This window comes from Pantherophis guttatus, chromosome 2, assembly GCF_059756535.1.
Source record: "Pantherophis guttatus breed Tessera chromosome 2, ASM5975653v1, whole genome shotgun sequence".
Lineage (NCBI taxonomy): Eukaryota > Metazoa > Chordata > Lepidosauria > Squamata > Colubridae > Pantherophis > Pantherophis guttatus.
Window position 1 is genome coordinate 169,925,395 of NC_142064.1, and position 12,951 is coordinate 169,938,345.

Consider the following 12,951-nt stretch of genomic DNA (forward strand, 5'->3'; position numbering starts at 1 on the left):
TTTATTTATTTATTTATTTATTTATTTATTTAAATTTGTATCCCGCCCTTCTCCTAGTGGACTCAGGGCGGTGCACAGCCAGAACTGAAACACATACCAATACAAAATTTAAAATTTTTAAAAGAATTATATGACTTTGGCCCAAAATTTAAAACATTCAAACTAAAACCCATTGACAATTTAAAAGGCTAAAAATGAGGAAGAAACTATTTCAAATCATGTCAGACAGGAAAAAGAATATTTAAATTGCCTAAACCTAACTTGACTTGAGGTGATGTTTCTATTATTTAAGTTAGTTGATGAGGTGTGGGTATTTTAGGTTTTTTTCAGTGGATTGAAAAATCAAGATACTAAGATGAAGAATAGGAAAGCATGAAGTAGAGAAGGTAAACAGAGCAATAGATTATTTTATTAATGTTTGCACACTGAAAGATGCATATATTTAGGGCTTTTTATATGAGAAAAGCTAAATGTTGGGGAGACAACTTCAAGTTTTTAAAATCAATACATAAATATACAGTTTCTTTCACCAGAGACCAGTTTACCCAAACATTTGCCCATATAAATTAATGTAACAATTTTCTACCAAAAAAGTAGTCATGTTGGCTTAGATATAAATATTGAATACAGTTATGGAACAATATATCTCAGTGACTATTAACCATGATACCTAGGAACATACAGAGGTAAATATATATTGAGAATTTCTAAATCTGGCAACAGTTCTTCACTTTGGTATGATTCAAGGACATTTGCCTGGCTATATTAGAAGACAGATTGGTGGAGTAAATTAAGATTGTTGATTCAATCTAACAAATAGTTATATTTGTTTAAGCAAAATATAAACATTTAATCAGTAGTCTTATTTTTACTGAAGCAAAAACAACCGTAATATTTAAAATGACTCTCTATATATACTCAGACAAATGTCACAGATTGTGGGGGCAATAAGTTGACTTTGTATAAATATACAAAAGTATGAAGGCATTGTAAGCCGCCCTGAGTCTCCGGAGAAGGGCAGCATATAAATTAAAGCAAAAAAAAAAAAAAAAAATTAAACCAGAACAGATTATGCTTGGAATTTAACATCCAATTTTGTAGGTGTCTTTGAACTTGAAAGTGATATTTGATCTGCAAAATTAACATTCAGATATTACTTCTGAAGAATGATAGTCTTGTAACAGCAAAAGCACTTTTTTTTATGTCCATGTATTCCTTTAAAAAACAATGTCCCAAATGTTTATTCAATTCAAATGTCTTTAAGGGCCAGATTCCCAGATTAATGTTAAAAATTGGACTGTTTTAACAATACATACACAGGTACCAATTTATTTATTTAAAACATTTATATAGCCAGCCTTCTGGGTGGCTCTTAATCAATGTCTTAAAGTCTTAATGTGCAGAAGAGTTTATGCAACTGTATTTCTTTAGAATAACCATGTGGTTTACATCCTTTTGATTCAGAAGGCAGACAAAGGAAAAATAGTATGAAGTCAGGAATTGGCTGAGAAAGCAAATCTGACTAAGAAGCTTAGAGGTATGTAGGGAGAAGAAAGGAGGAATAACTTTTTGACCCGTTCTGATATAGTATGAGGGGACATTCTTTCCTATGAGGCAGTCCCTACCTTTTGATTAGAATCAAAATTGAGTCCCTTTTTGACAACTGGCAAAATCTTGCTTTAAGACTCTCTGCAAATTCTATTTCCATACTCAAAATCTATGAGCACTGCTTATAGAAAAATGGAGCTGGTGTGTTTGGATTTGAGTATTGAGTATTGGAGGGCACACTCTAGGATATGCATTTACAGAAGATGATCAAAATAAGGATGCAGAGTCTGAAAATCTAGATACTCTAAGGATATCTGAAAGTACTGAATGTGTTGAGGTTTGAGAAAAGAAGGATGAAGAAAAAAGTCTGAGAGTTGTCTACAGAAAGATGAAGCCCAGCTCCAGTGGGGTAGAACAACAATAATTTGTGGGAATTACAAAAATTATTCCATATTAATATGGGGGGGGACTTCCTACTGATTAGAATTCCTAAATATTAAGGAAAATTCATAGAACTGTTTGTTATTGTAGAAGTCTTGAAGTTGAGACTTTAGAACGGGTGTCAAGCTTAAGGCCCGTGGGCTGGATCTGACCCAGGGGTGAAATGCTCCCAGTTCGGACTGGCTCGGGCGAGTAGATAGCGATGGTGGTGGGCAGTTCAGAGAAACAGTAGCAAAAATCCCTGCCCCCGCCCCCCATGCCCAGCTGAGCCGCGCGATCATCAGAGCCTTTTTTTTTTCTTTTAAATGGCTCTGACGATCCAAGCTCTGACGATCTCAGCTGAGTTGCCTGCTAATCGGTAGCAAAAATCCCTCCCCCTCCCCCCTCAGCTTGCTTACCTTAGCTGCTGGTCACAACGCCTTGCTGTAATCCCTGCAATCCATTGCATCAGCAAGCAACTGAATCTCTCTGCCTGCCATCAAGCAGGCAGGGAGTTGTGGACTTCAACTCCCAGAATTCCTCAGCCACCAAAGCAAAGCTGGCTGAGGAATTCTGGGAGTTGAAGTCCACAAGTCTTAAAGTTGCCAAGATTGGAGACCCCTGTTCTATTGGGTAAGTTTTTTTCCCCTTTGGAGCTTTAAAAAAAAACAGTTAATTTGGGGGGGGGGGTTAGTTGTTCTTTTTTTAGACCTAGCCATTTAAAGTTTAGGAAGTTTTAAATTCAGCTGCTTTTATGTAAAAATAAAATAAAATAATATTTGTGCAGCTTTCTGAGATTTAGTGTGTTTCTGTAGTGTTTCACTCTAACTACACAAACACACAAAATCTCACAAAGCTGTATGTGGAATTTTGTGTGTGTAAAGTGTGAAAGTTGTCTTTTTGGGCTTTTTGTGGCTGTGTGAGGTTCCTGCTTGTTGCAGGGGCCATTTTGGGCCTAGCACAGCTGCTTTTACATTGTGGGTGAGCCAGTTGTGTTGTGTTGTGTTGTGTTGTGTTGTGTGTGTGTAAAGTGTGAAAGTTGTTTTTTGGGGGGCTTTTTGTGGCCTGTGTGAGGTTCCTGCTTGTTGCAGGGGCCATTTTGGGTCTAGCACAGCTGCTTTTACATTGTGGGTGAGCCAGTTGTGTTGTGTTGTGTGTGTGTAAAGTGTGAAAGTTTTTTGGGGGGGCTTTTTATGGCTGCGTGAGGGGGTCCATTTCAGCTATAGTTTTGTGAAGGTCAAGAAAGATAAGGGTAAGTAGATCAGTAAACAGTAAGTGTTATGTCTAAAAGTTTGATTCTCACTTGCTATAGGAGATATGATATAGGTTGCAGTTAGCCTTAGTCATAGGCTACTAGCAGCATCACCAAGTAATAGGATGATTTTCTCTTATTTTGTACAATGGTTTCTGTTTCAATTAGCCTTGAAGGCTGTGCTCTTCTTTGGCCTTGTCCAGGTTTCTAAGTTTCAAATTTCACTTTTAAATTGTGACAAACTATTCATTGTGTCATCTTGAATTACTATGCTTTCTTTTTGTTTTAGGGCTGAGAAAACAGAAGTTCTGAATGAAGATCTTTTGCAGGTACTATGCTGATTTTTTTCCCCTGATACCTTATGCTTGCCATTGGTTGATACTGAAATTTGCCATGCATGAAATAAAAAACAGTCTTCCAGATAGAATTTACTGGGATGAAGAATGACAAAGGTATCAGGAATAAAGTTGATGTTTTTAGGGAAAGGTCTCTAATAATTTATTTTTTTAAGACTCTACTGTTAACACATTTGAACTCTATTTCAGTTAGAAAGCGATTAAGTAGAAAATAAATTATATGTTTTTTAAAAAATATTTAAAAACATTCTGCTAAATGTGAATATGCTTTTTGACAAGTTATTATCTTTCTAGTGCTATTTTCAAGAAAGGTTAACTCCAGAGCAGACTCACTGAATGTTGCTGAATTCTGTGGTACTCTGTGTTTATAGAAGGGATGTCTGAAATACATCCCTAATCAAGATAATGGTTTCTGTGTCAGGATCAATTAGATTCACTCATTGGGAAGATATATGGAAAATACGTTAAGTTTCTAACATGGGATTAGACTGAGCCTAGACTAGTCTTTAGAGCTGCCTTTCCAAGTATGGCAGCCTCCAAAAGTTTTGGAATTGATCTTCCATCAGCTCCAACCAACTTGGCTAATGGCCATGCTGGCTGAGATTATAGGTATTCTTGTCCAAAGCTTTTGAGGGACATTATTTTGGGAGAAGTTATTTCAAAAAACAGTCCCTTCCAGATATTAGATATCCATATGTAGGCTGGGTCACACAGAACAAATGCAATCAAGTCCATTATATTTTTATCTCTTGGACATCCTGCCATTATGATAGTTACTTGTGTATGTTCTGCCTAGGCCTTATGTTCCTATTCAGAGATTCTAAATATAAAACAGATGGTCAGTAGGAACAACTTGAGGATATAGGATGGGGAGGAACAACTTGAGGATATGGATGGGGAGGAACAGGCTCAGGCTCAACCCTTCCAAGACTGAGTGGCTGTGGTTCCCGGCATCCCGATATAGTCAGTTGACTCCATCACTGACTATTGGGGGCGAGTCTTTGGCCCCCACAGAGAGGGCTCGCAATCTGGGAGTCCTCCTGGATACACAGCTGTCCTTGGAGGAACATCTGACGGCTGTAACCAGGGGGACCTTTTATCAGGTTCGCCTGATCCGCCAGTTGCGGCCCTTTCTTGATCGGGATGCCTTGTGCACAGTCACTCATGCCCTCGTGACCTCTCGCCTTGATTACTGCAATGCTCTCTACATGGGGCTCCCTTTGAGGAGCACCCGGAGGCTCCAACTGGTCCAGAACGCAGCAGCGCGGGTAGTGACGGGAGCAGCGTGGCGCTCCCATGTAACACCGCTCCTGCGTGAACTGCACTGGCTCCCGGTGGTCTTCCGGGTGCGCTTCAAGGTGTTGGTTATCACCTTTAAAGCGCTCCATGGCATAGGGCCTAGCTATCTTCGAGACCGCCTACTGCCACCGACGACCTCCCACCGACCCGTGCGCTCCCACAGAGAGGGCCTCCTCGGGGTGCCATCAGCCAAACAATGCAGGCTGGTGACCCCCAGGGGGAGGGCCTTCTCTGTGGGGGCACCTACCCTCTGGAATCAGTTGCCCCCTGAGATAAGGAGAATCCATGACCTCAGTGCCTTCCGCCGTGCCCTTAAAACTTTCTTTTTTCAACAAGCCGGGCTGGCTTAATTTCTTTTTAAGGGTTTTATTAATTGTTCTGTTTTGCTGATCGTTTTTAATTAACGGGGCCAAATCTATATATATTTTTAAATGTGTTTTAATATTTGTATCTGGTGTTTTTATCTGGCTGTTCACCGCCCTGAGTCCTCAGGGAGAAGGGCGGTATACAAATTCAAAAATAAATAAATAAATAAATAAATAAATATGACTGGCCTGGTTTTTATTTAATGCGTTGGATGGTTGACCTAAGTCTAATTTTTATGTCTGTATTATTTAGACTAGCTTTCCTCTGATCTTCCCTTGTACCTCTATAGACTAATCAGGTGATTGGGTCAATTACAGCAACAAACAAAGAATAAGCTAAGAAATCACAAAGAAACCACGTATGCCTACTTTTGCTTATCTGCTGTAATCAGTAATCTACAAACTCCGCTTGACTTCTTTAAATCAGGATGTATCCAGTCATGCAAACCACATTATGGCCTAACATAATACCAGGTCTAGGCATTAAAATTAATTTGTGTTAAGGAGTAATGGGATATGTTCTCTCATATGCATGGTTCAGCATATTCTTTAAAAAGGCCGTTTCAGAAAGCAAATTGTAAGTGAATTATGAAAATGTCTATAAAGGTTGGCCATGGATTTACTTTGAGGAGCAGTTTACCTTGAGGAGGAGGATTTATCATGAGGAGAGTTGCATGCTGGGAAATAAGGATGCATTTTTCTGATGTGATATGTGAGATGTCCATCCACAGGTGGAGAAGCGTTTGGAGCTGGTGAAGCAGGTCTCCCACAGCACGCACAAGAAGCTGACGGCATGTCTTCAGGGGCAGCAGGGATCAGATTCTGATAAGCGCTCGGTGAGAGATCCTGGTATCCCCTGTATCAGGAAATAGGGCTCTTTTACCCTGAAAAGAGAAGGCAGTGGAATTAAGATGCAAACACCCCTTCAAGGGGCTTTCCACTTTCATGCATGAATTCTCCAAGAATATGGTGGGAAGTGAATGGTTCGAAATACTGGTTGGGTGGAAGTAAAATTGTTTTCTGGATGAGAGATGAAAAGGCTGGGATGTCATTGGTTCTTTTTTTTAGAAAAAATCATACAACAGTTGCTTTTGTTGCAGAAGAAATTGCCTTTGACGTCACTTGCTCAGTGCTTGATGGAAGGTTCTGCTATCCTAGGAGATGACTGCCTGCTTGGGTAAGATTCCAGTCCAATGTCTGCGGAACAGCTATCACTTTGAGAAAGGAGAAGCTAGGAAGGTGTTTCAATCACAATAAAGTTTTTCCATTTGGGGAATTGGTTCATTTGAAAACATGTTGAGTGCTTGTGGTAAGGTTGAAGTGATTAATTTTATGAGCCTTACTTCCAGCATTTTCCCTCATAAAAGGGGAGGCAGCTCACAAGCACAAATCATCACATACAAAGGGAAAAAAATTAAAGCCACAAATACAGTGTTGTAATAAATAATTTACCCTTCCGCTCATTTGAATTGCTTCTACTAATTGTAAATAAGCCACCACTTTTTCCTACAGACCTCTTTAGTTTAGGACTTTACAATCCATTATGATCGATCTTCAACAAGCAACCTCAAGTCAGATAAATCGAGGGATAAATCAAAGCATGAAGCTGGAGCAGCATGAAGCCATTTCTTAGCACCCACGATTTTTACTGATTATTTATTTATCACTGAAAGTGACTTTTCAGTGGAAAAATGTGGAAAAATGTAGCAAAATAACAAATGTGACAAGCCATAGAAGCCTCTCTGCTCTGCAACCTTCTGAGTCTAAAGAATGGCACATTATTTGTTTGTTTGTTTATCAAATTTATTTGTTGCCCATCTCATGGTTCAGGTGACTCTAAACAACATTAATGGTAGCCATCTGCCCTGCCCTGCCTCTGAGGAACATCCCTTGAATCAACTGCTCTCTTAATCTATTGCTTGCTTTCTCCCTTGAGATCTGCCTGTTCTCCTTGCAGGAAGATGCTGAAATTATGTGGAGAAGCAGAGGACAAGCTAGCTCAAGAGCTCATCCACTTTGAGCTGCAAGTTGAAAGGGATGTGATAGAACCACTGTTTGTGTTGGCAGAGGTAAGAGTTGCTTACTTCAAAGTGAATTTCTGCCATGGGTCTTTTAGGTTTGGTATAAATGTGAGTGGATCTCTAGCAGATCTGAGAACAGGAGGCATTTCAGGATCTGCTTGTAGTCAAAAACTTGTGGCCTCTGGTCTCTTGGAGTTTGGATCCTGGAATGAAAGGAAGTAATAGCATATCAACAAAATAAATGAAGGGAACTAATAAGGTAGTCTGTTTAAGAAGTCAAATTCACAACCAAGTAGGAAAAATGCATCTGATCCTATCCTGGTGTTCAAGTACTAAATGAGCCATGTTTATCACTGTGATTACAAGAGCCAGAAGTGATCATCTGTTTAGGGCTTATATCATGCTCCGGACTATAAGACGCACCTACCTTTTTTGGTGAGGAAGACAAGAAAAAGAAATCTGCCTCTGCCTTCCAGCAATTTTGCCTCGTTGCAGCAAATAGCCTGCTTTACTTTCATGTTTGTTTTCAGCATAGCTTGATTAGCACAAGAAAAAAAATCTGCTCCCAGCAATTTACCAGACAGATTAGGTCTGTTTCTTCTTGCTGCTTGCTACAAGGAGGTAAATTGCTGGGAGGCAGAGGCCAAAGGCTGGGGCCAGTGGGTGGGTGGGGCTACATTCGGTGTATAAGACGCACCCAAATTTTCACCCCTTTTATCCCCTTTTACCCCTGAAAAATATGGTACTTCACAGAGGAACTAAGCGGAGAGTGTCCTCACCGCTTGTTTTCAGTTTATTTATGGAAATACTGTCTGGTTTAATTGCTCCTGGATTTATCCTGCAGACAACACAAACAAATACTAGCAGTCTTAACTTAATGACCACAATTGAGACAGGCAACTCAGTTGCTAAGTAACATGGTCATTAAGTGAAACATCGCATCCCTACGCCAGACTTCCATATTCTGTAATTCTGTTTAAATCATCTGTGATCATTAAAAGTAACATCACATGACTGCAGCTTGTGATTTCCTGCTGGCTTCTCCATTTACTTTGCCTGTCAAAAGCTGGTGGTGAAGCTTACAAATGGTAATTAGGTGGCCATGAGACCCCCTGTGACCATTGTAAACCCCTGCCACTTGCAAAGTGCCTGGATCTCGATCATGTGCCCATAGGAATGCTGCAAATGTCATGAGTGTGAGAACCATTGATAAAACTACTTTTCCTGCATCATCAGAAATTCAAACCATTGCTAAATAAGCCAGTCGTACTATGGGACAGGAATTGCAGAGCTACATTCTCTCTCTTGTGCCCCCACACCATTTTTCCTTGTGCTCTTAGGATGTTATGGGCCAAAGGCTTCTGAGACTTTTCAGGGTACATAGCCACCTGGTTGTGCTTTATGATGATCAAAATGCCACACATGTGGAAAATACCAGGTTTTAAAGCTGTTCTAGGTGGAGGCTTCTTTTCCTTCCAACTTCATACCTTAAACACCAGTGGCTATTCTGAAGGTGATGGTGGCAAGTTCTCTTGCTAGCCATGTGAGTGGATAGGAGCTGTCCATGGTTCTGGCATTGGCTGTAATGCTAGGCCTGCACAATTACTATGATGTTATTGAAGTTCAGTACATAGAATTTGCAATGCAGTCTTATTCTTTATAAATGTTCCCTATATAACTTTCTTTTTTTTTTTAACTAAAAAAACTACTTCAGGTAGAAATCCCAAATATTCAAAAACAGAGGAAGCACTTAGCAAAATTAGTCCTGGACATGGATTCATCAAGGACAAGGTAAGAGACTTTTTTTTCTCTCTCAGTTGCCTTTGCAATGCCAAGTCTTTGTTTGCTTCATGGGTCTGTTTTTATTGCTGGACTAGTTTTTAAAACAAGTTTCCTTAGGGCGGCTTTCAGTATTGAAAAAGAAAATCCATCCCAGATGGAGTTTTATGCTAGACTGACCTGTCTCCTGTCATTTATATATCAGGATTGTACAAATGTGTGCTCTCTCCATCAGCCTTCAGTTTGGGTCGGCAGGGGCCATTGTGGCACAGGAGAAAATATATTAATGCTGGCTTTATGATTTTAAAAAATGGGGGGAAAGCTTCCTCAAAGATATATTTATTTGCATAGATTAAAAAACACCCAACTCACATTCTGGACCCAGAATCTTTTTACATTATAAAAAAGCTGGAACAATAAAATGAAAGAACAAAGAGATACACATCCAGAAAAAGGAAAAGAATCATATAAAATAGAACAGAATGTTATAGGGTCTTATTACCATTCTATCCAAGGCTTGGGAAAATAATCAAGCTTTCAGGGACATCATCTAAATGCAGCAATATGGACCTTACATGGGTGGAATGAAGATAACTTGAATAAGGTATCTCTTTCCATCTAGAGAGTTGGAGTCACTAAGTGGTCTCCAGTAATCAGTTCCAATCTCCTCTTCCTATTCTTAGAAAAAAGCAAAGACCATTGAATTCTGTAATCCATCATCTGGATCAACTAAAATAGTGATCTACAAAATTCCATTGTCTCTGCTATTCTAATCCAAAAATATTTCTTTCAAAGTCCCAAAGAAAAGAGAACAGGAGGAATTTCATTTTCTTTGCAATACTCTGTTATGGGTTTTCAATCTTTACTGTCCAGGGAAAAATTAACATTTAGATTTGCATTGAGATAGACATGGTTGCTTCAATGTCCCTTATTAGCCAGAGGCCTTGCCCTGACTAGGCCAAAAGCATTGTTGTCTTTCACCCCTTTCCAGTTGTGGAATCCATGGCTGAGATTTTCACCGATGAAAATAAATAAAATGAAATCTTTCTAGTGTTACTGTGTCCTTAGTCAAGCTAGAGATGACTATTTGGCTGAAGATATATACACATTGCTTTTCTTTCTTGGTATTCCTCAAAAATCAGCTATTTTTGCCTTCTGAAAGAGCTGTGATATTACCTTAAAAATGGAGACATTTGAAATCACCGAGACACTGAGCTGACATTTCTGTGGAGGGAAAAAAATCCCTCTGAGGGATGAGCATTTGAAAATGTTGGCATCAGTTCATGCTAACAAAAGTGCCTTCACTCTTAAAATTAGCTTGTGTTTATGGCAGAGAGAAAGCTAGAATGTGCTCCCTTCCATGTGACATGATATTATATTGTTCTGGCAAGGCAGGAAGGCACAGTCCTAAGATAGGTCCTGTGTCCCATTGAACAGCCTACATCTTTGCTCTTCTTTCTCCTACAGATGGCAACAGTCAGCCAAGTCTTCAGGTTTGTCAAGCAACTTGCAGCCTTCGGGTGCCAAAGCGGATGCTCTCAGGGAAGAGATGGAGGAGGCAGCAAACAGAGTGGAGATTTGCAGGGTATCTCCCCTCCCCCTTTTCATTCTAGACAATTGACTTCCAGGAGGTGGCCAGAAATTAGCTGCAAATCCATCTTTTATTATACATGTAAATCTGGTATTTAGGATGGCACATAATCAATCGGGAAATGGTATTATTGTGTATATGCTGATTTGTCTCAAACAGATAAATAAAAGGAATATCAGCACTGTGAATTGCAATACAATTCGCATTGCTCTGCTTTTTTTGGGATATATTTTAAACTTTCTGTAAAGATAAGGAAGCATCTAGCAACACTTCAGGTGTTTTGAGTTTTGTGTTTTGAGTTGTTCTTCTTTTTTTTAACTTCCTGCAGGATCAGCTCTCAGCTGACATGTACAATTTTGTGGCCAAAGAGATAGACTATGCAAACTATTTTCAGACTGTAAGTACCAGAAAGCCTGGCTTTTAGCATCTTTGTCCCTCTTTGGCTTCCTTCCCCCTCCTCTTTGTAATACCATGGTGCCTTCCTGATCGTGTATTCTTACAGCCTATATCCCATTATATTTTTCTCCCAGTTAATAGAAGTGCAAGCAGAGTACCACAGAAAGTCATTAGCACTTTTGCAGAATGTGTTGCCTCAAATCAAAGCACAGCAGGGTAAGTATGGTGCTTCTCAGGTTATCGTTGCCGCTAGATACAAGACACATTATGGACTCTTTGTTCAAGCAACGTGATTTCTGTCTTTTGTCTCAGGATGATTCAGTTCTCAGTTAAGCATAAAATCCATAAACTTCCACTCTGCTATTGTTGGCTTATTTACCAAGTTAGAGAGTGAATAATAATCACATCCAGTTAATAACACCATCCAGTCAGAATACCCCAAAATGATACATTACCATTTGAGACTGATTACCACCACCTTATTCTAAAATGCAAGGACTCAATGGGATCGACAGATAGTCTTCATCTAATGACCACTAAGCAACACAGACATTAAGGGAGACAGCTCATGACCGTGACAGACAATTTCAATCTCACTTTTGCTGTGATTGTTACACGAATTACCATTGGTCATTAAGCAAGACATCACATAACCACAATCTCTAATTTTACTGCCAGCGTTTCCATTGACTTGCTTGTCAGAAACTGCCTGTGAAGTACACAAATGGTAATCACATGACATTGGAGCATGTAAACATCCATTGGGCGTGAAGTGGCCAAATTGTAATCATGTGACACAAGGATGTTACAACGGCCATACATGACAGGGCAAACCGCTAGTATTTAAAATGAGAGCAAGCCCATCTAGCACTGATGATTTTACCTAGTTCGGTAATGAAACATCTGCAAGAAAACAACTAAGCTCAGAGAGCATCAAAAACTCCACAATGTAAATACGTATAAACATATAATGAATTCTGAGGAGCCTGAATCTAGATCTAAATAGGAGAAGAGCAAAAATAACCAGAAAAAATTCACTTCCTGCCACATAAATGAAACAATGAATAGTTACTGATTTTCTCATCCTTCTGTATGCAGTTGTTAGGAGCTACAAAGGAAGGAAGAGTGACTCTGAGTAGCTCAAGTGTAGTGAACTTGTTCTGTTTTGATTGTATCTTTTTTTTTTTTAACTGTCTTCTACAGAAGCTTGGATTGAAAAGCCCTCTTTTGGGAAGCCCTTAGAGGAACATCTCGCTGTCAGTGGCCGGGAGATTGCCTTCCCTATCGAGGCCTGTGTTACTATGCTCCTTGAATGTGGCATGCAGGAGGAGGTCTGTACAGAATTGCTTCCTTTCTTTTTTGAGGTTCAATTTTATAGCTAGAGATTCTGTAAGCTGCCTAGAATCCACTGAGGTTTTGAGTGGTAGATCAGTTGCATAAACAAATAAAACATCTGGGTAGCGGGTTAGAGAAAGCATTCATTCTCTTGTTTTCAGAGAACCCATGCCATATGGCCCCAATTCTATGGAGCTTGGCACCTTATCAGATTTTATTTTGCTTCTCTTTGGTTTGCAGGGTCTGTTCCGAGTGGCCCCCTCTGCTTCCAAATTAAAGAAGCTTAAGGCAGCATTAGACTGCTGTGTTGTGGATGTTCAGGAATATTCAGCAGACCCCCATGCCATTGCAGGTAGGGTATCACTCTTTAGCCTATCAGATGGTCTTCATAATGAATGACAAGAATTTGCACCATAGAAGGCACTTCCAGTGGGAAATGCAGACCAAGGACAACTACAACTGGCCAGTTTATGATTTGGAGAAGTGGCTGATCTTGCTCAATGTATGCTAATTTCAACAATTCCCAGACAAATTAACATTTTCACTGGCTCTTACCCATTTTCTCTTAGTCTTTCCACAAATGTTAATT

At 39.6% G+C, this 12,951-nt stretch overlaps 1 protein-coding gene across 15 annotated transcripts in view; it reads left to right on the forward strand.

The window, feature by feature from the left end:
• Window positions 1-12,951, forward strand: part of ARHGAP44 (Rho GTPase activating protein 44) — a 111,601-nt gene that overhangs the window by 68,224 nt on the left and 30,426 nt on the right. For 13 of the 15 annotated variants that reach the window (XM_087887280.1, XM_087887277.1, XM_087887285.1 and 10 more), the window contains exons 2-11: window positions 3,510-3,549; window positions 5,972-6,076; window positions 6,341-6,417; window positions 7,198-7,309; window positions 8,976-9,052; window positions 10,508-10,625; window positions 10,960-11,028; window positions 11,162-11,243; window positions 12,231-12,358; window positions 12,603-12,714. In XM_087887280.1, coding sequence (XP_087743406.1) covers window positions 3,510-3,549; window positions 5,972-6,076; window positions 6,341-6,417; window positions 7,198-7,309; window positions 8,976-9,052; window positions 10,508-10,625; window positions 10,960-11,028; window positions 11,162-11,243; window positions 12,231-12,358; window positions 12,603-12,714 — 920 coding nt within the window. The remainder of the gene's footprint in view (window positions 1-3,509; window positions 3,550-5,971; window positions 6,077-6,340; window positions 6,418-7,197; window positions 7,310-8,975; window positions 9,053-10,507; window positions 10,626-10,959; window positions 11,029-11,161; window positions 11,244-12,230; window positions 12,359-12,602; window positions 12,715-12,951) is intronic. The other 2 variants (XM_087887278.1, XM_087887282.1) reach the window with 1 other exon arrangement.